Here is a 23730-nt window from a genome sequence, read left to right as displayed (position 1 = left end):
CCATTAGGATAGCTTATTATAAAACCCTGAAAATAACAAATGTTGGTGAGGATGTGGAGAAATACAAGCTCTTATTGCCATGCTAGGAATATAAAATGGTGCAGCCACTATGGAAAATGGTATGGCGGTTCCTCAAAATATTAAACATAGAATTCTCCTATGATTCAGCAATTCCTGTTCTGGGCAAAGACCCAAAAGAGATGAAAGCAGGAACATGAACAGATATTTGCACACCCACTCACAGCAGCATTATGCACAGACGCCAAAAGATGGAAACAGCCCATCAACGAAGAAATAAGCAAAATGTGGTCTAATCCATACAATGGAATATTACCCAGCCATCACAAGGAAGAAAATTGACACACACTACGACATGAACTTGAGGACATTATGATAAGTGAAATGAGCCAGTCACAAATACTGTATGGTTCCAATTATATGACATGCCTGGGAGTCAAATTCATACACCAGGAAGTACAAAGGTGGGTGGCAGAGGCTGAGTGGAGGGGAGGGAAGGGAAGCTGATGAGTGGCACAGAGCATCAGGTGTGGAAGATGAAGAGCTCTGAAGGCAGATGGTAGTGGTGGTTGCAGAACGTTGTGTCCTTAACGCCACAGAAGCGTGCACTTAAAAATGACTCAAATGGTAAATTATGTTATATTTTACCACAATGTATACATGGATATATACGTACATGCATATTGTTTTATTTTATTTTTAATATCTATATTTTACTTATATATATTTGCACAGTTACATATATATCCATATATGTAGATATATAGTAATGTATGTCATATAAAAAAGATATGTGGCTAGTAGGTTGGTAAGTATAAAAACCAGTAGAGTCATGCTTCATTTATATCCCATTGCTGCTATAACAAATTACCTCGCTGGCTTAAAACAACATACATTTATTCTCTCACAATTCTAGGGGTCAGAAGTCTGAATGACAGCATCACTCTCTCCAGAAGCTCCAGAGAAGCCCTTTCCTTGCTTTCTGTAGCTTCTCGAGCTGTCTGCTCTCCTTGGCTCATGGCCTTCCCGTCTTCAGGGTGGGCAGCCCAGCACCTTACTGCTGCACTGTCTCACCTTCCTCTTCTGTCCACTCCCCTCCTGCCGCCCTCTTCTGAGCATCCCCGTGACTGACTGCATTTAGGCCCCACGGGATGGCCCAGAATAATCTCATCTCAGGGTTGCTCACAGGTTCTGGAATTGGGATGTGGGGTGAGCATCCTTGGGGCCACTGTTACCCACAGATGATGGACAGAAGAGAGAAGGAAAGGCAATGGAAAGAATTATAATAAAACATTCATAGTAGCTAAATGTGGGTTTAGAATCAAGAATTGTTTTCCTTTGTACACTTATAGTTTATAAGTTTTTCTCAATGAACAAGTTTTATAATGAAAAAATTCCATTTATTTTTAAGTAGGTTTTTTTCAATGTAAACACAGCTTAAAGTAAAGGGGTGCAGTGGTATTGATTTCACAAAACCATCCATCATGTCTGGTAGACTCTCCCTGGTGACCAGAGTAATCCATTTGTAAGATTCAATCCTGCAACAAGGATGTTGGCTATACTGACGAACCAAAATATGTTGACCACTCACAACTTTAAGGCATGAACACAGTGAAAATCAAAATGACATTCATATAGAGAAAGGTTAATATACAAAAAGGTGATGCTATAGTCAGGATAGGACAGTGACAAGACCCCAGTCACCCCTGCCCATCGCCGCAGGGCCGCGGTTCCCCGTACCAGACTTCCAGTCTCACCAGTCAGGTCTCCTGTCCCTCCAGGCGCCCGGGCACTGGCATTCACTGGGCTCACACACACCGCCCATCAATGAGGCACGTTTGACATGCTGCATTCCCTTTCTGGTAAAGCATGGTGAAGAGCTGAAAAAAATTAAACGTGTCCCCAGGGTCCTCAGTTCACAAAGATTCTGTTGGGAAGCGAGAAGCATTTCCTAGTGTTTTTCTGCACCAAGTTCAAGCTCCTGCATCATCTGTGAAGTGAGGCCACTTCCCAGGTCAATAAGGCGCAGCTTGGAGAGGCCACGTCACTGGCCCCACGCCTCCAGGCTGGTGACTGTTGGCAGCGTGCGTGGGAAAGAGGAGGCGTCCATGATGCAAGACAAAAGCACCCTGCCGCTGAGCACACACCTGGCCCCAGCGTGAGAAGGCCCTACATGGGCCCCTCACAGCCGTTTGCCCCAGGTCCGACTACTGAGACACAAACACCGAAATGGCCGCTCTCTTCAGAGGCTTTAAAGTTGCAAAACACACAAAGAAAGTGGAAGAGATACCAATATCCTACGATATGCAAGTACCGGAGGAAGGGCCAGGACACACACTGCAGGACTGGTCGGTTCATCACAGGCAGGCTCTGGGGTTAAAGGCACCTTAGTGAGCTAACCCAGGGCCAGTCTATAGACTGTACTCATCATAAACACCCTTCAACAACTGGACAAAGAAATGTTTCCAAGTGAAAAAACTTATGTTACATTGACATGAATGACCCCTTGGTGTACCAGTGCTCAAAAAGCAAAGTGATAGAAAAGACAAATAGAGGACAAAGGAGGGGGTCGTGATGTAGAGCAGCAGCAGGAAAGCAAGCTGCATCTGCGACCCTCTAAGGCGCAGTCTGTGAAGGGACTGGCTTCTCCTCGGAAGGCAGACGTTTCCAGTCAACACTCCTGGGAAGCACAGCCTGGGAACCTGCCGGCGAGGTGTGTTCCCCGAAGGCCAGGAGGAGGCGAGGAGGGGAGTTTGGCAGCTGCTCTAGGATGTGTATTCGTGAAGCAACGCTGAACTGCACTTATGCTCATGGCTAATCACAGCTCTGTCCTCCAACATACAGAACAGTGCTTACACATACATGCACATGTATGCACACAGTGCACATGTACACATGCATGCACACGCACACACCCATCGCACCCAATTCTGGCAGAGCTAAGTGATGTTCGGCAAGGGTTCTGTCACTAGGGCATCATTCCACTGTTTTCAGAAACAGCACACAGGATGCTTGTTCCAACCCAGGCTAAAAAGGAGAAGCGGAACCAGGCTTGCGGGATGAAGAGTGAACTGGAGGTGGGGAGGGGCAAAGCGGCCGGGCAAAGCTCCCTGAGCACCGGCAGTGACACTCGGAAGCTGCAGTAAGATCTTGGGAAAGAGTCAGCAAAATGGTGGGTGGTGCCTCCTCAAAACAATCCAGGGGAGACCAGGAGCTGCCCCCTCTGCTTATAAACCCACAGTGGAGAGTGTCCAGGACTTGAATGACACCAGGTCACACAATGGAGCACAGGTCACTCTCCTTGATTCGTGCTATCATGTCCACACGACCCTAGAACGGGATGTGGCCCCAGAAGGGTTTGATGAGTGAACCTAGACATGAGTGGACTGAGCGAGCACACCAATGCCCTGTCATTGCCAACACTTCTTTTGGGGACCTCAGCCCATGCGAGGCAGAGGGGACTGGCCCAGCCAGCACTTCCTCTCCCAACACCATGAGCAGCTTGAACTCACAGCAAGAGGAGCTACAGGGAGAACGCAAATGCTCGCCCCCCGTTGCCGCAAACCTTAGCGGGGCCTGAGAGCACGGCAGGGCTGCGTCTTAGTAGGGCCTGTCACCAAACCGACAAGATCCTAGTTGGTCCTACTTCCACCTGAGAGGAGTCATAAAAACGACCTGTACTCATAGTGTGGAAGCAACTGGCAATACCCACCCACCGCACTGGAATAAGTGCCCACGTCTTTTCCCCTGCAGAAGACAGGCTTTATCCCTCTAGAGCCAGAGGGAAAATAGCTGGGTAGAGTCCTTCCCACTCTCCCGTTTTAGGGCAGTCATGACTCCACTATCCTTCCCCCTCATGAACACACCCACCAGCGTTTGCTACTCGGATTAGCAAACTCTTCCTAAAACCTGTTCTCACGCCCCGCCACCCGCAGCCTTCCCAGCCCCTCCGAGCCTACGCACATTCTGAGTGAAAATGTAAAGGGGCATCCCAAACCAAGCCTCACTTTCCACTTAATAAAATCCCACGATTTCTCTGCTTACTTAAGTCAGGTCCTCCTGCGCCTCCAACACGGACGCCGGACGCCGGAGCGGGCACCTCCCCCTCCCAACGCCTTCGCACTGCAGGGCTCAGGGCACCACACACAGCCCCTCAGCTGCCCAGGCTCCGCTGCCGTCCCAGAAAGATGCCCTTGTTCTGGGACACTCTCCTTCAACGGCCCCTGACCCACCCCGTGAAGCCCCCTCCCCGCAGCACGCTGTGTCTAAGCTCAACGTGCCAGGCACGGCTCATCTGCCACGCAGGGGAATGGCAGGAGATGCACTTATCTGACTTAATGGGGGAGAAAGAATTTCTTAACTGCATTCTGGAGAAAGGAGGGGGATCAGTCTCATCCCACTTGGGCAGCCAGCCTTCCAACACAGCGAGCTTCATGCAGATGCACTTCATACTGAAGACATGCTGACTTCTAATGGGCCCCTGATGCTCTGCTGGGAGAGCGCCAAGCTCCCGCCTCCTCACCTCCCTCCCCGCAGGCGCAGGGGCGCTGATGGGCGCTGATGGGAGCCTGGGACTTGCTGCGGCTCAGAGGTGCCCCAGCTTTGGGCAGGCGCAGCTCTGCTCGGACTGTGCCTGGAAAGGCTCAGCAGCCCAGCTGGTTTGTTTTGGGGGCAGGTTGGTTTTTGTTTCCTATTGAGATATAATTGGCATATAACAGTGTGTAAGCTTAAGGTGTTGGTGTGATACATTTATATATTGCAAAATGATTACAGTAGCATTAGCTAACATCTCTACACCTCACTTATTTATCATTTCTTTTTGGGTTGGGAAAAGTTAAGACTTAGGCTCTTGGCAACTCTCAAGTTCACAATACAGTGTAACTGACTATAATTACTTTGTTGCTCATTAGATCTCTAGACGTGTTTATCTTCTAGCCGTGTGTTTGTGCCTCCCACCCCCCGGAAACTGTCCTATCGTTTCTACAAGTTCGGCGCCATTATGATCTTATAGGGCCACCATCACATACACAGTCTGTCGCTGACTAAAATGTGCTTACACAGCACGTGACTGTACTTGAAGGTTTTCCTTTCTCACAGAAGAATGTTCCAAAGCCCAGAGTAACACACCTATTCGGCAGCAGAAAGTAAGTCCTCCAGCTCCGTGTCTCAGGAGACCGATCCCTGCTCTCAGTCCAGCACAAACTGAATCACCAAAAGAATGCAGTCTCCTCACTTTAAGGGTAAACACTGTCTGAAAGGCGAGTGTCACCTTGCAGGCAGAGGCACAGGGCCATTTCCTGCTTGTCCCCCTTTCACTTCCAATGTGCCTGCATGCACACTCGAAGTCAGTGCTCAGGGGAAGCACCAGCTTCGTCACGACAGGGGCATGGGACACGGGGCAGCGTCTCTTTCCCAGTCCCAGTGTCTAGCAGGGCAGTGACCACACAGGGTACCCGTCGTATGCACTGCAGTCATTGCCACATGCACCTCCCCAGTCTTTTCACTTCCACTATACCCTCATTCCCTTCCCCTGAGAACCTACTGTGTGCTGAGCTCCAAGGATGACAGACAGGGCAGTACAGAAGCTGTGGTTCACTCAGCACCTACTGTGCCGGACCCGAGTTACCTGTCGTATGTGCATCACCTCACGCACACGCAATGGGACCCGACACCACTGCCCCATTTTACAGGTGAGAAAACAGTGTGGGAGGCTTATGTGATTTGCCTCCGTGATGCAGTGAACAGGTGGCAAAGCTGAAATCTGAATCCCGGTGCATCTGACTCCAAAGCCTGTTTTGTTACCCATTTTCCCTCACTGACAGAGAACAAGTCAATGTGCTATTCCTAAGTCGTAGAAAAGCAACAACTGAGTGGAACTAAGCTGTTCACCTGTCCAGATCTGCCCAGGACACCACGCATGGCTCAGCAAAGGGCCTTCTCAATTGTGGAAAAGAACTAAGACGTTAACTGCCCTTAACAGCCGCTCTCTCGCCTCCCCCCCTTTTGTGCCCTTAGGGCTAAGAAATATGGAACTGTGAGCGGACACAGTGCTTAGAGAACATGACTGTATTTGACCACACCAGCACAAACAGCTGCAGTCTCTCTGACAAGCCAGCGATTACAGAGCATGCTTTTGCCAAAGGGACCCCTGCCACCCTGTAAATGAGCCTTTAGAAGACGAGGTCTTCCCGACAGAGCCGTTTCCCTTTCTTCCCTGTCAGTCTTCTGTTGTAACCACTGGGTAAACTGCCCCAGTTCTCACAGCACCACATGCTCTGTTCCACTGAATTGCAGCCTTTTTTCTAAGAGTGAGAGAATAAAGAAAACAGTGTCCTCCTAGGTCCAAGGTAAAAATGAAAACAGCAAGCTGACTTGCTCTGAAATGCAGAAGACTTATCTTCAGCCTGTCCCTGAGCTCCAGGGACCGGACACGGCCCGAGTTCTGCTCGCTGCCCATCACGGGCCCCTGACGAAAAGCAGCTTGTTTCCCAGGAATCAGGGAAGACCGTGCTCCTCTAAGGTTCACCGGACAGTCTTACAAAATATAAGGCAGCACAGACGTTGCCCAGCTGCAGACGGGCTTGTGTGTTGCTGCTGTTGCGTGTTCTTTAAGGCAGCCTGGATTACACCTTCCTGAGGATCAAGTACAGCAGTTGTCACCAACCTTTTTGGCATTATTTTCCCACAGACACGGGAGGTGGAGCTCAGGTGAAGCTTCATTCGCCCGCTGCTCACCGCCTGCCGTGCAGCTGGTTCTTAACAGGCCATGGACCGGTACGTGCCCGAGGCCCGGGGGCTGGGGCCCCTGAAGTACAGAAAAGGTAAAAAACCAAAAAGTTAGTCTGTATCATATCCCAAAATGGGTCTAAGCCATTTCTCGACCTCGGCTACAGACATGTTCTTCCTCAGAGCATAATCCTCAACCTGCAAAAAATTAAAAGCAATGTATTAGACCAAAATGATACTTCTTAAATGGAAGCTTCCACAGGATTTGCCCTGGAACATTAAGTACCTTTCACTTCTTGTCTTATTAGCAACCTACTGAGTTACATGGAGATGGATTTTGTCTAGTCCCAAGTTGCCCACTCTGTGGGCAGGAAAGCAACATGTGGTATCTGAATCTTAAGAGGCTGGTTGGGGTGTGAGCATGTGTGTGTGTGCTCACATGTGTGTGCATGCACATGAGTGTGCGTGTGCGGTCCATGTATTAATGAGAGGCCAGAATCCAGGCAATGGGTTAAAATCAGATGAAGACTTTAACTGAGATGCACTTGTTCATCCTCTCCCTCACGTTTTACTCTCATTTACACGTGAAATACAACAGGTTCTACAGCTGCACTTCAAACGAGGCAGGAATCGCAGGAAGCCAGATACAATGAAACAGCTGTTACCTGGTCCTTGGAAATCTTCCCCACAGCAAAATACTTGGACTTCAGATTGGAGAAGTAGAGGCCGCACACGGCGGACGCAGGCACCATCGCCAGCGACTCGGTCAGCCGGAGGCCTGCGGAGCGGCAGGGCAGCGCGTGTGCGCACGGGGCGGCAGGGACGGCCCGCACGCTCGCTCGGCAAGGGCACCCATCCCGCAGGTACCTGTGCGCTGCCTGATGTCCGCGAGCCTCCACATGGTGAGCTTCTCGGTGTGGTCGGGCTGGCTGGGGTAGCCAGGCGCCGGGCGGATGCCCCCATAGTGCAGCCTGCGCAGGTCTGCCATGTCCAGCCGCTCGCTGCTGCTGTAGGCCCACAGCTCCCGGCGGACCCTCTCGTGCAGCTCCTCCGCAAAGGCCTGGAGCGGGGAACACGGGGTCAGGTGGAGGCCAGTCCCCCCACATCAGTGCTGCGTGCGCCCCTTGGGCAAGGCCCCGGCGGCGCCCTGGCCTGGACCAGCCTGGACGCAGGGCAGGAGGGCACAGGCTGGCCCCCCGATGCTTGTGCAGTGCATTAGCTGTGCTCTGCTGGCTCAGTTTTGGCCTCAGCCTGGGCTCTGAAGTATCACGTTCAGTGGTCCAAGGACTCTCAGCCTTTCCACATGAACATTTCCCTAAAGGGCCTCCTGGGGCCAGAAAGAGACACTGTACCCTTCCAGCTACTCCCTTCTCCAGGGCTGGCCCCAGGAGAGGGGAGCGGGCCTCCCCACTGCTCAGCTCACCCCACTGCCCGCACGAAGAGGAGGCATGTATAGGGCAGTGGTCCCCAAACTTTCTGGTACCAGGGCCCGGTTTCAGGGGAGACGGGGCTGGGCGTGGGCGGTAGGACAGACAGGAGGTGGAGCTCAGGTAAGCTTTGCTCACAGCCAGGTGCCTAGCAGGCCTGGGGACTGGGGACCCCTGCTATGAGGATACCTCCATTAGGACAGGAGCTCTAAAACAGAAGTCAGGTTTTAATTTTCCAGGCTCCTCCAGAAAACGTGGCAATGAAGTCAACATGCTAAGGGTGACTTCCAACTGTAGCACCACTGCCGGGCTGCCTTTGCCCAGAAGATGATGTGACGTGGGAGAACAAGTCGGGAACACACAACTTAAAACTATGTCAGAGCCGGCCTCATCTGACCTCGCACTGCCGGCTTCCTGGCATCGCCACGGGGCCCCGCCCTGGCTCTGTCCTCCGAGCACTGCTGCGCTACCTCGGCCAGCCGGTCCCCCAGCGCCTTGACCATGATGCTGCTGTAGTCGTCACACTGGTCCTCGTAGGCCCGGCTCAGGTCCTCCACCCCGAAGCAGGCGACAGCAAACAGGCCCAGGTAGTCCCGGAGGCCGGAGCCCAGCGGGGCGATGAAGTCCGAGAGGCAGAGGTACGGCTCGGTGCTGGCGGAGTCCTTCTCGGCCTGCAAATGCAAGTGCGGACGGAGGGGCGGTGAGCGTGGGCGAGGCGGCACGCACGGCGGACAGCGGCGGGCTCTGGCAGGAATACAGGCTTCAGACAGGGCTGGCCGGCTGGCTGTGCACAGTGACATCCTCAGCACTTAGAACAGTGCCTAGTACTCCATAAAAATGTGTTGAATGAACAAATGAAATGAGATTTTAAATATATGACATGGCCTGCGCAGTCAAGAAGCCAGTTAATTGGCTCATTCACACCAACATTTACTGAAGGCCACAGGCACTGTGCTAGGAACTAGAACCCTTTACAGTCACATCAAAAAAAAGTCCCCCAAAGTGTTTCTATTCAAAATCAACATTAAATGCTTAAGTTATGCTCAGAAGAGCTCCACCAAATATGAGTCTCTACTTTGCATCAAGAAGTTCAACAAGCTGCGGGGTCAGCCCCACAGGGGCTGGGCTGCCGTGAGGGACAGGGCTGCCGCAGGGTGTGGGGTTCAGGAGACAGACAGCTCTGAAGACTCTGGGCAGACCTGACACCCCACCAGGAACTCAGCAGGACTGGCTTCTTAATTCGATTCAAATCAAAATATGACTGTCCCACCAGGCCAGGTGCCTCTCCCATTTTTTACTTCCAGCTGATGACTGACTCTTCCCTGCCACTAAGCTGACAACTAAGACCTTAATATTTCACAATCGATAATTTTGCTGAGAACATAAACAGCTAATAACTAGTACTGAGTGCTGACTATATGCCAGGCACATGAATTAACCAATGTAATCCTTTCGACAACCTTGTGAAGGAAGTGATGCCATCAGCTCCACCCCACAGACGAGAAATCTGAGGCAGACCGCTCAGGTCGGACAGTGGCAGGCAGGAGTCTGATGCCACAACCCACGCTCCTGACCACTGTACGGCACTGCTCAGCACTGATCTGCATTTTGAAAGGTGGGGGCATCTGAGAGGAGGTCGTGTTGAGAGGGGCCTGTTCTCATGACACCACAGAAGCCAGAGCTGTGACAGAACAGCCCTGGGGTGAGGACAGGCAGGGCTCCCCGCTCCAAGCTGTGGACTCAGCACACTCTCTGCAACCTTCGTCTTCTCCTCTGCAGAACAGGCACGTTAACTGCCTGAAAGCAAGGCTGTGCGGGAATTAAACAAGATGGTCCATCCCACGCCCCGCAAGCACCTGGCAGCTGGTACATATTCAGCGAAGGTTTGTCCCTACCTGTCTCCCCGTGAAAGAGAAAGCCACCAGCCTGTTTCAGAGACACGTGTGTACAAGCTGATGTACGTGACCCCTGACCGAGGCAGCAGCAGGGCTTCTCAGCGGCTGCCTGACCGTCAGCAAACCCTGCACTCCGACCTCCCCATGTGCTCGCAGAGGCCTCGGGCTCTGGCCTGTGATTGGTCATTCGGGGTGAAGTGGGGCAGAACTATCACTTATACAAAGCTCAGACTTACGTAATTCTGATTTACGTTCTTTTAGTGCTTACACCGAAAAGTGGAAGCAGCTTGTTCGTGGTCCACCGGCTCTCCATACCTGTTGCCTCAGCCCATAAAAGGTGGCTATGGGCTGTGCAGCCCGGGGGTCGGAGCCCGCTGCGTACAGGTGAATGTCGTCCTGGATGCTCTGCGCCGGCCAGAACCCAACCACGCCCCTGGCCTGCAGTTTCTTCTCCCTGATCAGTGCTCTCAGCATATTCTGGGCATCATCATAGACTTTTTTGGCCTCTTCGCCTATGAGGAAAATACTGTTAAGAATTCACTGAAGAGATGTCAATAACCAGCAATGCTTCCTTTAAAACCACTGCCCTCCCCTGTCATCTCCTCACGCCTCTTTCCCCTCAAATGCTTTCTCAGTGTTTGTCATCAGACAACTGGGGTGGAGAAGTGGACGAGTCAGTGGTTCCCGCTAAGTGCGGGTCCTAGTCTGTCTCCCCAACTCACGCCATTTACATTTTTCCGTTTAACGAAGGCAGAGTGCCAAACCTGTGGCTCCCCTAAGCAGTCTGTCACACAGAGTGAAACAAAGCAGGCCAGACCCTTCGTCACCGCTGCCCCTCGTGCGCATCCAACCTGCTGACCTCCCAGGGGCCTCTGCGGACGTGGAACGAGCTGAGGAATCATAAGTGGCTCCAGGGCTGCACCTGGGCAGCGAGGCTCAGAGGCCTGGGCCCCGGGAACCCCTCCTCTAGGTTTCCAACTCTGCACGTGACACTGAGCTGCCTCTTACACAGTAAGGAGCCAGCAGGGTCTTTAGGCCTGTCAAGGGCATGGTCTGTCCTGCTTTCTCCTGGCCACTAAGGCTTGCCTGGCACCGCTCAGGAGAAGTCCAGAATGAGAGCCTCCCCTCTGCCGGCTGCAGCCCTGCTGGCTTGAGATCTGCTGAGTCAGACGGCAGGGACCTCCGGGAAGTGGGCGGCGCTGGCTCCTCAGGCTCCTCTCAGCGCCCTGCCCACCCTCCGTCCTGCTCTGCTCCATCACCGAAGCCCTTGAAGGCTCAGCATTCGATTCCATGTCTCTGGGGGTAGGCTTTGGGGGTGGGGGGGGACTTACCCACTTTTCCAGCTTATTGCCCCAAATGCCCCTTCCCACCAAGACTCCAGGCACAAGGGACAACTTGCAGTCCCCAAATCAGCATGTATCTGTGCCTCCTTGCACCGTCTCCTCTGCTAGAATGTCCTTTTCTTCAGCACCACCTCACATCCCCAGTCCCAGCCTCAGTAACTCTCACTTAATCTTCAAAAACCAGCTCAGACACCATCTCCTCCAGGAAGCCTCCCCTGTCCTCCCAGACTGAGGTCGATTTCATTTTCTCGTGTCCACGGAAACCCGGATTCCCCTTCCCTGTGGCTACACCAGCCAGCCAGGTGCCAGGGGGCAGGGGTCATGCTGTCTTCTCTGTTGTATCCCCATGCCCAGCACAGAGCCCAGCGTGGAACTGATGGCAACCACCATTTACTACAGAATGGGTAAACAAATGTCAAACTTAGTTCAAAAATAAGGACCACTAAAGAGCTGAGCAGGTAAATGATATCCTCTGTTACATGATAATAAACTGTATCCTGCATAATCCAAACCACTGCTCACCATCTATTCTCGTCTTCCAAGTCCCAGTACTGTCTCCAACACCAGAGAAAGAAGGAAGGAGTCCTGAACTCACCTACAGTCTTGTCGTCAAATATCTTGGGAAAGCCTCGGTTCGGGTACTTGCCCCGGAGCTGCCACACGTCAAAGAAAGGCTTCCAGTCAATGTAGTCCACCAGCTTCTGCAGGTCATAGTCTTCAAAGACCCGGGTCCCGAGAAATGTGGGCTCCGCTGCAGGAGAGAGGTACCAATGTCAACACCACCCTGAGCCCAGGCTGAGCACGCGTGCGCAGCACTGCTGACCACAGGCCTTCCTGGCCGGCGCTCTCCCGCTGGGCTGGCTCCCACACTGCACCTCCCTGCCGCCACCCGCCTGTAGGAGTTGTTTTACAAAGAGGAGAACTTTAAATTGTCCCAGAGAATGAGTCATTCTGCAGAGAGTCCTAAATAAAGCCATCCTCCCGTGTAGCCAATGGACTATCTCACCCTTGGAAACTTCCCTCAACTCTTCCACCCCCACGCTGCCAAGAAAAAAGAAGGACTTGGGATCATCGTCACGTGTGCAGCTTAAAGACATGAAACAATAATCTATACCACCTACTGCTACACATGCACACAGCCTTCCTGGACCCCGAGAGCAGGAATACTGTCCCCCGCCCTCATGCTTGTGGGGGGTCAGGCCAGGGTCCAAAGGAACCACTCCACCGCCTCTTCCCGCCCTCCCGCCCTCAGTGTCCCGCTCTGTAAACGGGGACCGGAGAACGTGTGCTCTCCCCTGCTGGGGGAACATAAGTCCCCGGATATTTTCTCTCAGCAAAAGCGAGAGATGCAAGTACAGGGACAGCCTGAGCAGCTTCTTAATTTCGGCTAGAAATCCACCTGTTCATTCATGCTCACGGCACCGCTTTCCCACACATTTCTGGTCACCTTTTTACTATGTAGGATGAGCCCGGCTATGTTTGGTAGCTGGAAGGAAACTACAGAGAGCCTCCTTGTAGAGCTCCCTCTTGCCTGGAAAGGCAAGAGACTGGCTGCACGCTGGTCTTGAGTAAGCATGTCTTCCAGAGCTTCTGATCTGTTTGAGGCTTTACCACAGGGACTGGAGAAGAGCCCCTCTTCCCTCCTTTACTGACTTCCTACAAAGACTACGCTGCCCTCGAAAACATGGCTGAAGGCTGGACCTCCGGGGCCAGGGCCCCTCAGGCAGCAGGTGCAGAGCTCTGCGGAGGCCCTTCTCCACTGCGGTGTCTTTGCACATTTGACGTGGTTAAAATGAACTTCCCCTTGTGATATTTTCCTAATTTCATAGTGAAAGGTAAAGAGAAAATAGTGATTTGAACCATGTGGTGATTTATAGTTTTCAAGGATTTGCACATATTATTTTATCCTCATATTTCCATAAAGTAACTCCTTTTTCGCACATGAGAAACTGTCAGATGTGGCAGTAAGATGCTCACAGTCACACGATGACGCAGAGCCAGGAGCCAAGCTGGGATCAGAACCGGGCTTCCAACTCTGTCCACACTCTGCGCCCAAGCCACACGCAGCTCACACCTCCAGTGTAACCCTCTTGGCTCTGCTGACCAGGGGCAGTGACAGCTGATCTGAGGTGCTACCTTGACAATGTGGATTTAATTAACTTAATCCCCATCCACCTGCCTCGGTTCTGCCTGTGTATCTCATGCCTCTGAGTCTGCCAAAGCACCTTACACATTTTGTCCTCTTTAAGTGAACACCTACTTAAGGCAAGAAAGGTGGCTAGGAATACAAAAGGAAGGAAACCAAGTAAAGGAAATGAAGAAAGAATAAGAGAGAGTGAACGAGAAACAGGAGAGCCTGCTTTGTTGGAGTGTTTTAAAGGTCTGCTCAACGTGAGGGCCTTTTCCATTTCTGACAATCCATGTCTGCACTTGGGCCTGCTCGGGACCAAAGTCAATGCAGTGACAGCCACCAGACAGGCCTCCAGAACTTGCTTCACAGAAGACAGATCAGAGACAGATCCTACCTTCCACGTGATTACCCCAAACTCAGTGTCTTCAAAAGAAAGCGGGATAACAGCACATTCATTACAGAGTTGTGTCCAGGACTTGGAGCTGCTCTGGGTCCCTCTCAAAACAGTGTTTGGTCCTCCACTCAGGGGACCCTTTACTTCTATTCCCAGTCATCACTGTCACTCATCACTGTATTAGGCACAACTGAGAGTCTCTAGCTGCCTGTTTGACTCTGTGCCTAAGCAAAGGCAAACGGCCCTCAGCCCCCAGTTACCGCCTGCAGCCTTTCTCTACTCAACAGTTCAACGGACCCGGGGGAGGCTCGGACAGCCAGTCGATACGGAAGCTGTTTCTTCTAGCTTGACTCAAGGTTAAGTATCTTCTCTCCTACGGAAAAAAGAAGTTATTCAGTCAGAGGCTCTTAGGTTTTCAGCTGCTACTACAAGAGTGTGTCCAAGAAAGCTAGTACATAAGTTTTGCAAGAAAATTATTTTATTAACAGAAGTTCATATCCTGGAATGCTCTTTCTTTTCCACCCCGTATGGCTTCACATCAGCACCAGAACATTAGAGAGTCAAGATTCAATAAATACCTACTATATATTGACACATACATATGAGGCGGACCTGCAGCCTGACCTGCGATGTCTCCAGCCTGTGCTTTTAGAACCCCAGGCGGGGTTAACTGGCCTGCTGTCTACAGCCCGGAGGACTGGAAGGCAGAACTACGAAACTGTCAACTCTGGGCAAACCCAAGAAGAGGGGAAGCTGCCCAGTGTCTGGGGTTAGCCAATGCCTCAGAAACACCTGTGTTCTTCCTGCTGCTTGTTACTCCAATCTACCCGCCTAGCCAACCCCCCAAATGCACTCCCACATAAAGCCCAGCAGGAAGATCACCAGGAAGAAATACCTCAGTGGCTTCTAAGGAGTAACTGTGCCTACCCTCCACAGGTCCTTACAGCTCACTGAGAGGGACAAGACACATTACCCTGCATGGGCGGTGCTGGGCAGTCAGGAGAGAGGCGTACAATGGCCCCGGCTAACGTCTTTTCTTCCACTGCTTCCTCAAGAACAAGCATCTGCGGCATCATCTCCGCACGCTGTTCCACGTCCCATTTCCCTGCTGGCTGTGAGCCCAGGTACCTAGCACAGCACCTAACTAACACCTACTGTGTACAACCCAGTACATTGTTTGAAGGAATAAAGATTAATTTTAATATAACCAAAAATTATTGGAAACTCAAGACACTGAAGAACTCTGATATGGACTAGAAAATAGAATTTCTCTACAATGTTCCTAAGCCTTCGCCCTTCTCAAAAGAGTAAAGACACATTAAAAACTGTAGGATCATTCCATTAGCCAAATAAGCTGTGACCTGTTTTTAGGACTCACCTTGAGAGACTCGTAGTGGTCCTGTCTAATATCTTCATACTCTTCAGTGACCTCCTCGAGGTACTCATCTTTTTGATTCTCATCTAATAGTTGAGAACACTGAAAATGCAAGATCAAAGTCAGTAACAGCCATGGAGCAGCAGCAGAGGTTAAAGCGTGCAACACTGGTTGGTTCTGGTGACCCTCATTCAAGAAGCTTTTCTCCCCCTTGACCTGCCTGGCCTGGAGTCTTGGTCCACAACAGACACATATGCTACCAATGTGATATATGGCTCACACGTGTCTGTCTGCCTCTGGAGGGGATGCCCAGCTGACTGATCCCAGGAAAAGCCTGGACACCATGGCTCAGGGGAGTCTCCCTGGTTGGCTCTGCCCTACCTGCTGTTGCGTACCACTGTCCTTAGGACCCCATGGGGAGAGGACGCCTGGAAGCTCATACCGGGTCTTTCCTGGATTCTATTCTATGCATCTTTTGCCTTTGCTGACTTTAATCTGTATCCTTTCGCAGTAATAAGGCAGGACTGTGATTATAATAGTGTTTTGAGTTCTGTGAGTCCTTCTAGCAAGTTACAGAGGGTGGTCTTGGGGACCCACAACACACTCCTTGGGCAGTCCTCTTGAGTGTTCAAAGACACTCTGTTTGCCCCCCGACATCTGCGCTTAGCACAGGCTTGGTATCTGCCTGTGTACCTCTTCCCTTACTAGAGGGCAAACCCTCCGAAGCAGACTGCGTCCGTTTGTAGCTTAGTGCCTAGTATGTGCAAAGTGCACCCTCCTAGGTGTTTGCTGAAGGAATGAGGCTGATCTTCACAGTCATCCATGAGCTTCTGCTAAAATAAGAATGGAAACTGATCATCTGAGAACTGTGAGGCTACTCAGTAAATTGTAAAACCAGGATCAGCCGAATCATCTTCATGATGATGCTCAAAGTAAATTTACCAAAAAAGAAGCAATCGCTGCTACAATCACATCAGTTCAAAAACTGCAGCACCGCTCCGTCTCTGGGCCCTCCTGTAGAATTTCCTAACATGCAAGAAAGCAGGGAAATTCAACAGCATCGCCTGAAATTGAGGACGTGAAGCCAGATGATGGCTAAAGTGACCACCAGCTCTAAATGTCTAGAATCCTGCCTGAGCCTTCTACGTATCTCTAGTTAACAACCCAACTGCCTATGAGTTAGTATAAAGCCATATGGCTTTACTAAGAACTTAACCAGAAAAGGCCTTGGTGGCAAGCCTAAAAATGGGCTCCCAGATGGCATTCGCACCACCGAATACTTGCCCGCCTCACATGAACCCCACCTCAGTGAAGTCCTCATCCCAGCAGAGCTAACGTCAGTAAGAAGGGGGTGGGAGGGGCGGCTCCTGTCTGTGCCACACTGAGCGTCCACATGAGACGTCCCTCGAGCACAAGACTCCTGTGGCTAAAACAAACTTGGAAACTGCTGGACACATGGTCACCCGACCACCTCCCTGCTATCCTCCCCTGTCATTTAGTGAAAAGAATAAAAGCTGCAGCAAGAGAGGGTATTAGGCTGCACGGATGGAGAAAAGGAGGGAAAGCCACTGAGGTGAGTTGCTGATTGCATTTGCTACAAAAATAACCTCTCATGCTGGGTTGAACGTTGAGTGATGTTTTTCTTTTTAAAATTTTTTTATTTTAGAGAGAGGGTTAGGGAGGGAGAAAGAGAACTAGCGATGTGAGAGAGAAACATCGAGTGGTTGCCTTCTGCCTTCTGCCTGCACCCCGACGGGCAGAGCACAGAGCCACACCCAGGCATGTGCCCTCTTAGGGAACAGAACTGGTGACCTTTTGGTTTGCAGGATGACACCCAACCAACTGAGGTACACCGGCCAGGGCAGGTGAATGTTTTTTGACCTGGAAACATACGTTCCTTTGGCTCCAGCATAGAGTTCAGAAAGTGTGTATCCATGTCTGTAAATACTTCTAAATGGCTGAGCCCTCTCTCCAGGCTGATGACCAGCTCAAAGGTGTCTTGGTCCTGCCATCCCCGTTACTCTGACCTGCACCCCTGCTGCGAGCTCAGAAAGAGGACTTTGGATCCCAGGACACGCTCACCATGGCAGTGACACCATCAGAAGCCACAGGCTATTTTTTCACATTTTTTAGTAGAACTGGACAAAAACAAACAGGTGTCAGGCAGCACCCCTGACTCTCAGCACCTTCTGTCCTCTCCTCCCCACATGCTGAGTAAGGCGAGCCCCACACTCACCACCACCACACTCTTGGATGCGTCCAGGACGTGGATCACGGGCGCACTGTATCTTGGGGCAATTTTAACTGCTGTGTGGGTTCTGAAAACAGAGGTCAGAAGAAAAACACATCCATCAGTGCTGCCAGCTCCCACCCAGCCCCTGTTCAGAACCGTTAGAGGTAGTGTGCTTCGACAGTGCTTCCCTAAGAAAGACTCAAGGGACTTCCACATACTGAACTTCACATTTCCCTATAAATCAGGAATGGCGTTTTCCCCCTCCCTAAGACCAGGGGAGGCAGGGGTTGGCTGGTCTGGGCTATAAAGGGGTCTGTGACAGCGAGAAGGACTCTGCCCTCAGCTGGCGGGTGATGAGTCTGCAACCTCGTGCTCATTAGCAGCGTGTCTGAACTACAGGCGCCAACCAGCCCACATGGTGACCTTGGTGACATAAAGGTCAAGTTGAGTTTCTTCCTCCTAATGAGCTGGGGCACCAACCAGGGCCCCTGGGTAACCAGACACTAGGCACCCTGTTGCACCCTGTCCCTGGGAGACACTACCATGACCTGGCCCAGCCACCCCCACCCCCCCCCGTACTTATATAAAGAACCTCAGGTCGCAAGTAAATTCAACACCAAATAACAGAGGCAAAAGCAACAGAAATAGTTCATAACAACATTGGCTCAGCCCCGAACCCATATTGCTGAACCTGAAAATGTTAGTAGCGGCGAGAGAACACCCTTTAACCCTTAAAATTACCTAATTAACTAAAGTGCGAAACAAATTACCCTGATTACTGAATAAACAACGGCAGAGGCTACATATCTGCTGTTTCACTTACCACACAGCACAATAAAGTGAGAGCCGGCAATGCATTACCCTCCCTCACAGCACTAAACCAGGGCCCTGAAACCCCACTTCCGCGGCAGCGATGCGGTGGCCTTGGCGGTGGCGCGTCGGCCCCAGCAGGTGGCCAGTGCCCGCCACCTTCTCCCCCTCCCCTCTGCCCCGCACCAGGTAGCCCATATTCTTTTTCATTGGAAACAATGTCCAGAATATGCTAGTACGTGAGAAAAAAACCAAGATGCAGAACAATATGTTACACACAATTCTATTCCTTAAGAAAACAAACACTACTGCCCTCAACCAGCCCCCACTGCCCAACCTTATATACGTTGCTGCATAGTCAGAAAAAGCACAGAGAGACACACGTCACAGGCCAGCCCTGGTTACATGCAGGGGACTGAAGGTGGGAAAGGAGAGAGCAAATTTTACTTCCACTCCTCTAAACTGTCTGACAGGTTCTCGTAAGAGTGGATCACTGAGGCAACCTGTAAAAACCAAGAGAAGGTTAGAAGTGCAGTATGTGTGAGTGTTTTTGTAGGCTTCTCGGGGAAGGCTCTGAAGTCCTTCATAACGAGGCCGACAGGACCGCTCCCGGACCCCTGAGTGCGGCTCAGTGCATAACAGGAGGCGCAGGGCCGCAGCCACAGCCGGAAGTGCTGAGCTTTACGCTGCCAGCCCAGGCCTGAGACGCGGGTGCTGGGCGCAGAGCAGCGGGCGCCAGACCTCCCTGCCTCCTAAGGACCTGTTTTGTGCCCATCGTGTGCCCGGACACCAAGGACTTGAGGTTTCTCATGTATTCCATGAAGGGGAAGATCTTCAAACAGTAGGAACAGTTATGAAGAAGAAGCTGCTTCCCGTTTCAAAATGGAGTACAAGTCAGAATCTGCTGCTTCCTCTCCTTCAGCTCCCTGGACATACAAATAGACCTCAGTGTAGCTGCCGCAGGAAGGTCCTCCAGGAAACTTGTCTTAAGTCTGATGTCCTTAGATGATAGTTCTTTTAGAGAACCAGTACAATTTTAAAATTAAAAATCAGCACGATTAATATTTATTAAGCATCCAAGGGTTCTCAGCGCAGTCCCGGCCACTCTCTCTGATGGTCCTCTGGGCAAGGGCACCGAGAAGCAACGGGTAGGTTCCTCTATTTAAGCAAGTATATGAATCAAAGGCAAAGTGCTGCTTTCTGACGTAAAATGGACAAGGCTAGACGAGCACAGGCATGAAATCTGAGCTTGCTCGGCCAGCGAGAGTGCTTCTGGTTTCCTGATAAAATAATGAGACATTGATTCCACTTTCTTCTAGGCTCCCGCTTATGCGGGCTCATCTGGCTGGGCAGATTTCTTTCTGAAGCCTGAAAAGCTACAGAACATGGGACTCTCCTCCCCCTCCTGCACACCAGAGCGAAGGGCGAGATGCTGAGGCCGACAGGCAGCTGCGTCTCTGCTAAGTCAGCCCTCCTCCCTGCAGGTTTCCATCATCATCCCTAGACCTGCCTCGCGGGCATGACAGCGTTAACCTCGGAAAATCATCCTTAAAACTCTGAAAAGGAACAGGTACTCTGAACGTTTACTTCAGGTCATATCCTTCCCCAGAACTAAATGTTTTGCATAAATGCAGCATGACTGGAACTCCAAATAGGACAGGAAAAGTGAGAGAAAGGGAAAATAAAGATGGGACATTAAGACGCGATCAGGAGTAAAGTCAGCATATAAAAGTCACTCCCTGGAATCCCGTGAACTGGCCTGCGCTCTAAGCTTCTCTGCGGCCAACTCAAAAAGGAAAATCACATCAGCTCTGTGAGTCAGCAACTTACTTCTTAACAATTTTTAAAAACTCAGAAAATTACCTCTAGCTTTGAGCAATGTGATGTCCTGTTGAATCCTTTATTATTCACAAAAATAAAAATAAATAAATGAAAATGACATTTTACAACTGTTGCTTTGGAACAGTTAAAGGCTGAGTGCTGGCGGCCAGACCTGTGCCCTGAGAGGCTGTGCGGCCGCCGGGAGCAGATTTCCGTCAGAGGCACGTCTAGCCTGTGCTACGAAACTGCCCTTGTCACACACAGGAGAGCATTCAGCTCCCCCCTCTCGCACAGCTGCAGATTAAAGGGGACAGGCCCCCCGTATTCCCACCGCACGTCTGCACGAGCCTTTTGACCTCTCTGAGGGCCCGCCCATGGGAAGCCTTAGCCTCCTTTCAAGAGTCTCGGGCAGAAGATCCTAACTTTGGTGCCACCACAGGCCACGGAGGGCTGGCAAAGCCATGGGTCACAGTGGTGCCACAGCCCCTCAGAGGTCTGCGCTCGTGACGACCTGGAGGTCCTGAGCTGCCGTCTGCTCAACACGGGTAGCCGAGGACAGCCCCGCACACTGCCGCGTCCTCCGCGGGCCCGCAGGAGCTGACAGCGAGGCTCTCGGAGGGCTTCCGAGGCACTCAGACTCCTCGCCGCGTCCTAGCAAAGCTGCCTCTGCTAGTAGATGGGCTTCTTAACCAGATGCAAAAAGCTCTAACCATGAAGGAGGAGGCTGATAAATCAGACTTCATCAACATCAAGACTTTCTGTTATTCGAAAACACCACTAAGACAGCAAAAGGCAAGCCACAATGGAAGAATCCATTTGTAAAATGTATTTCTTATAAAGAGCTTGTATACAATATTAATAAAGAATGCATATGAATCAATAAGAAAAAAGGCAGAATACCCAACAAAAAAAGACTTAAAAAGCATACCCAGATGGTCAAAAACATGGTCAAAGATATGAAAAAGCATTCAACATCATCTGTCAGCAGAGAAATACAAATGAAAACTACATCAAGATATTATTACATATACACAAAAATGGGTAAAATGAAAAGTGATGTGGAATAGCTGCAAACCTCATGATTGCTGGTGGGAACTGGAGGTTAGGACAATCACTTTGGGAAACTACCTGGCAATACCTAATGCAGATGACCATAGGTGTATCTCACGATCCAGCAGGTTGGGTCAGGACAGAAATACAGTCATAGCAGCATTCTGTGAAATAGTCCCCAACTGTAAAAACCAAGAAATGTCCCTCAATGGTAGCACGGATAGGAAATAGGCCATAGTATATTATACAATGGATCATTACACCACAACAGGAAAAAACAACCATGATAACAATGACTTTGGGCCGCAGGCAGACACGGGACGGTGCAAGCGGCAGGAGACAAGGCTGAGACGCAGAGACGCAGACAAAACCAGCCGATGACGACAGAGAGCACAGTGGCTACTGCCATTGGAAAGGAGCCCTGTGAAGTTCCTGGTGCCATTAATGTTGTTTCCTATCTGGGGGTGTTATAGGAGTGGGTTCATTTCTATACTAATTAATTAAGCTGTGCATCTATGATGTACGTGCTTTTCTGCATGACTGTTAGACCTCGGTGAAAGTGCTCACTTAAATAAAAGGGCCTGATGAAACAAGACTCCAGGTCTAAGGCACCCACTGTCACTACTTTTGAATGAAGTCAGAGCTGGGAATTTACAATGAAGTCCTTGAAGGCTGCAGGGGAGCCTGTTTTCAAAGGCTGCTTGAGCACGTAATGGAGAAGGGGTTCCTGGAAGCACTGAGGCTTTTATTTTCCAATAATTTTCCAGAAACTGTAAAAGGCATGGAAGGGAACAGAACCAGAAAGGACAGAGCTCATGGAAACAAAGCACCACAGAGCTGGAGGAAACCTGGTGGTGGGGCTGGGGGAGAGGGTCCCAGTCCCGGCTGTCTGCCTTTGGGGAGGAACACAGTCACGGTTCCCCAGACTGTGAGGACAGACCTTCACCACAGCATGAAGAGTCGGTGGGTGATTTGTGATCTGATGTACCAGCTTAGAACTGTTAAAAGAGTCATTTATGGCTAATTTTGCCTATGATGTATCTTGAGAGGCTACTCATGTTGCTTTGGAATTTTTTTTTAAAAAAAAAAATGCTTTAATTTGGTGACTCTCATTTGGTAAGAGATATAAAAGAATGGACCATTTGGAAATGTCTCAGTTTGCACAAGTAGTAATGTGGGTTTCTGATCTTGAACTCCCGAGTGGTGTCCTACCATATGAAGTAGTTCTTATTTTGAAAGAAATCAGCATCACATATACATAACTCATAATGCATTTCATTACATTTGCTCATTTATTTATTCTGTTTTATAACCGTGGTTTCAAAAGGTATTTCATCCGGACAATAGTCTGCAGATTCTCTTGCCGTTCTCTTTACTAAGCCAGTAAACACCCGCACCACAGTCATTAGTCACCCGAGACCATGCTGAGACCTCAGTCGTCAGTGGTCAGCCACATCCCTGGAGTGCAATCTGCCTCATGTCCTAGTGGAGAAGCCCTTGGTCAAAAAACAAACCCTGCTTACTGCTGTGAGCAACACCACTGAGCCACACTACTGAGTCCTCAAGTCCGAGACGCAGTTACTGGACAAATGACACGCAACACTCTGACTCTCATGAAAATGATCCCTTCAAATTGTAAGTGGTAATCTGGCAAGGCCATGGAACCCAGTGCTGGTCAAATACCAAATCTAGCTGATTCTGTGGGGATATTTTTAGATGTGATTCACATTAAAATCAGCAGCCTCTGAGTGAAGATTACCTTCCACAGCGTGGGTGGGCCTCATGCAGTCAGTTAAAGACTGTACACGAAAAGACTGGGGTGCCCTGAGGACATCTGCCTCCAGATAATATTGCTTCACCAGGTCTGGCCTGGCCTCCATGCGCCCACCTTCCCTGAAGATGTCACACTTAGCAGCTCCCCCAGTCACATGAGCCAATTCCTAAAATCAATCCCTCTCCCTCTCTGCACGCATGCGCAGTGTATTGACTCTGTTTCTCTGGAGAACCCTGACTAATGCAAATGGCTTAACACACATTTCTAGTGCCAAAGGAAGTCTGGAGAATCCGAGTATCCTCTGGCCAAACCTTTAGCGTACTTTCGTATCAGAAAAATAAACTGCATGCTTTGTGGGACTGTCAAGGTCAACGCTCCACTGGGCATTACTCCTTGCCAAAGTGAATGTATGGGACATAATGAAAGTGTCATAAAAAGTCTTATACGCATAATAATTAACACATTTCTCACCAAATATCATTATGATCATGACCCCAGGAAATATCTGACAAACTGAATAAAGATCATGTGACCAAATTTGAACTTTCTCCTCCTTAAGTTGTTAAAACCAGAGCTCCCCCCTTCCAAAGACAACATCCCAAATTGAGCCTCCGGTTCGTTCTCGCTTTCTATCTCAACTATCGCAAGGCTGGGTTCTCATCGAGGGAACCTGTAACTATTCCATCAGACGCCTGCTTCAAGACAGAGTGACTAGAGTTTAAGCCATGTCTTT

At 50.5% G+C, this 23730-nt stretch overlaps 1 protein-coding gene across 2 annotated transcripts in view; it reads right to left on the bottom strand.

The window, feature by feature from the left end:
* Positions 1-6069: 6069 nt before the first annotated feature.
* The window catches only part of MTR (5-methyltetrahydrofolate-homocysteine methyltransferase), an 89550-nt gene continuing 71889 nt past the window's right edge, over positions 6070-23730 (bottom strand). The window contains exons 20-29 of one of the 2 annotated variants that reach the window (XM_090263206.1): positions 17546-17627; positions 15313-15411; positions 14232-14307; positions 12005-12160; positions 10382-10578; positions 8642-8842; positions 7612-7804; positions 7410-7522; positions 6683-6823; positions 6070-6320 (exon numbers count right to left, since the gene is read on the bottom strand). In XM_090263206.1, coding sequence (XP_090119332.1) covers positions 6189-6320; positions 6683-6823; positions 7410-7522; positions 7612-7804; positions 8642-8842; positions 10382-10578; positions 12005-12160; positions 14232-14307; positions 15313-15411; positions 17546-17627 — 1390 coding nt within the window. In that variant the 3' untranslated portion in view covers positions 6070-6188. Of the gene's footprint in view, positions 6321-6682; positions 6943-7409; positions 7523-7611; positions 7805-8641; positions 8843-10381; positions 10579-12004; positions 12161-14231; positions 14308-15312; positions 15412-17545; positions 17628-23730 lie in introns of those variants that run through there. The other variant, XM_090263207.1, reaches the window with a different exon arrangement.

The sequence above is a fragment of the Furipterus horrens genome, unplaced genomic scaffold (assembly GCF_987537825.1).
Source record: "Furipterus horrens unplaced genomic scaffold, mFurHor1.1.pri manual_scaffold_15, whole genome shotgun sequence".
NCBI classification, from domain to species: Eukaryota; Metazoa; Chordata; class Mammalia; order Chiroptera; family Furipteridae; genus Furipterus; species Furipterus horrens.
Note: the sequence above shows the minus strand (reverse complement) of the source record. Positions and strands in the feature narration are given on the sequence as shown.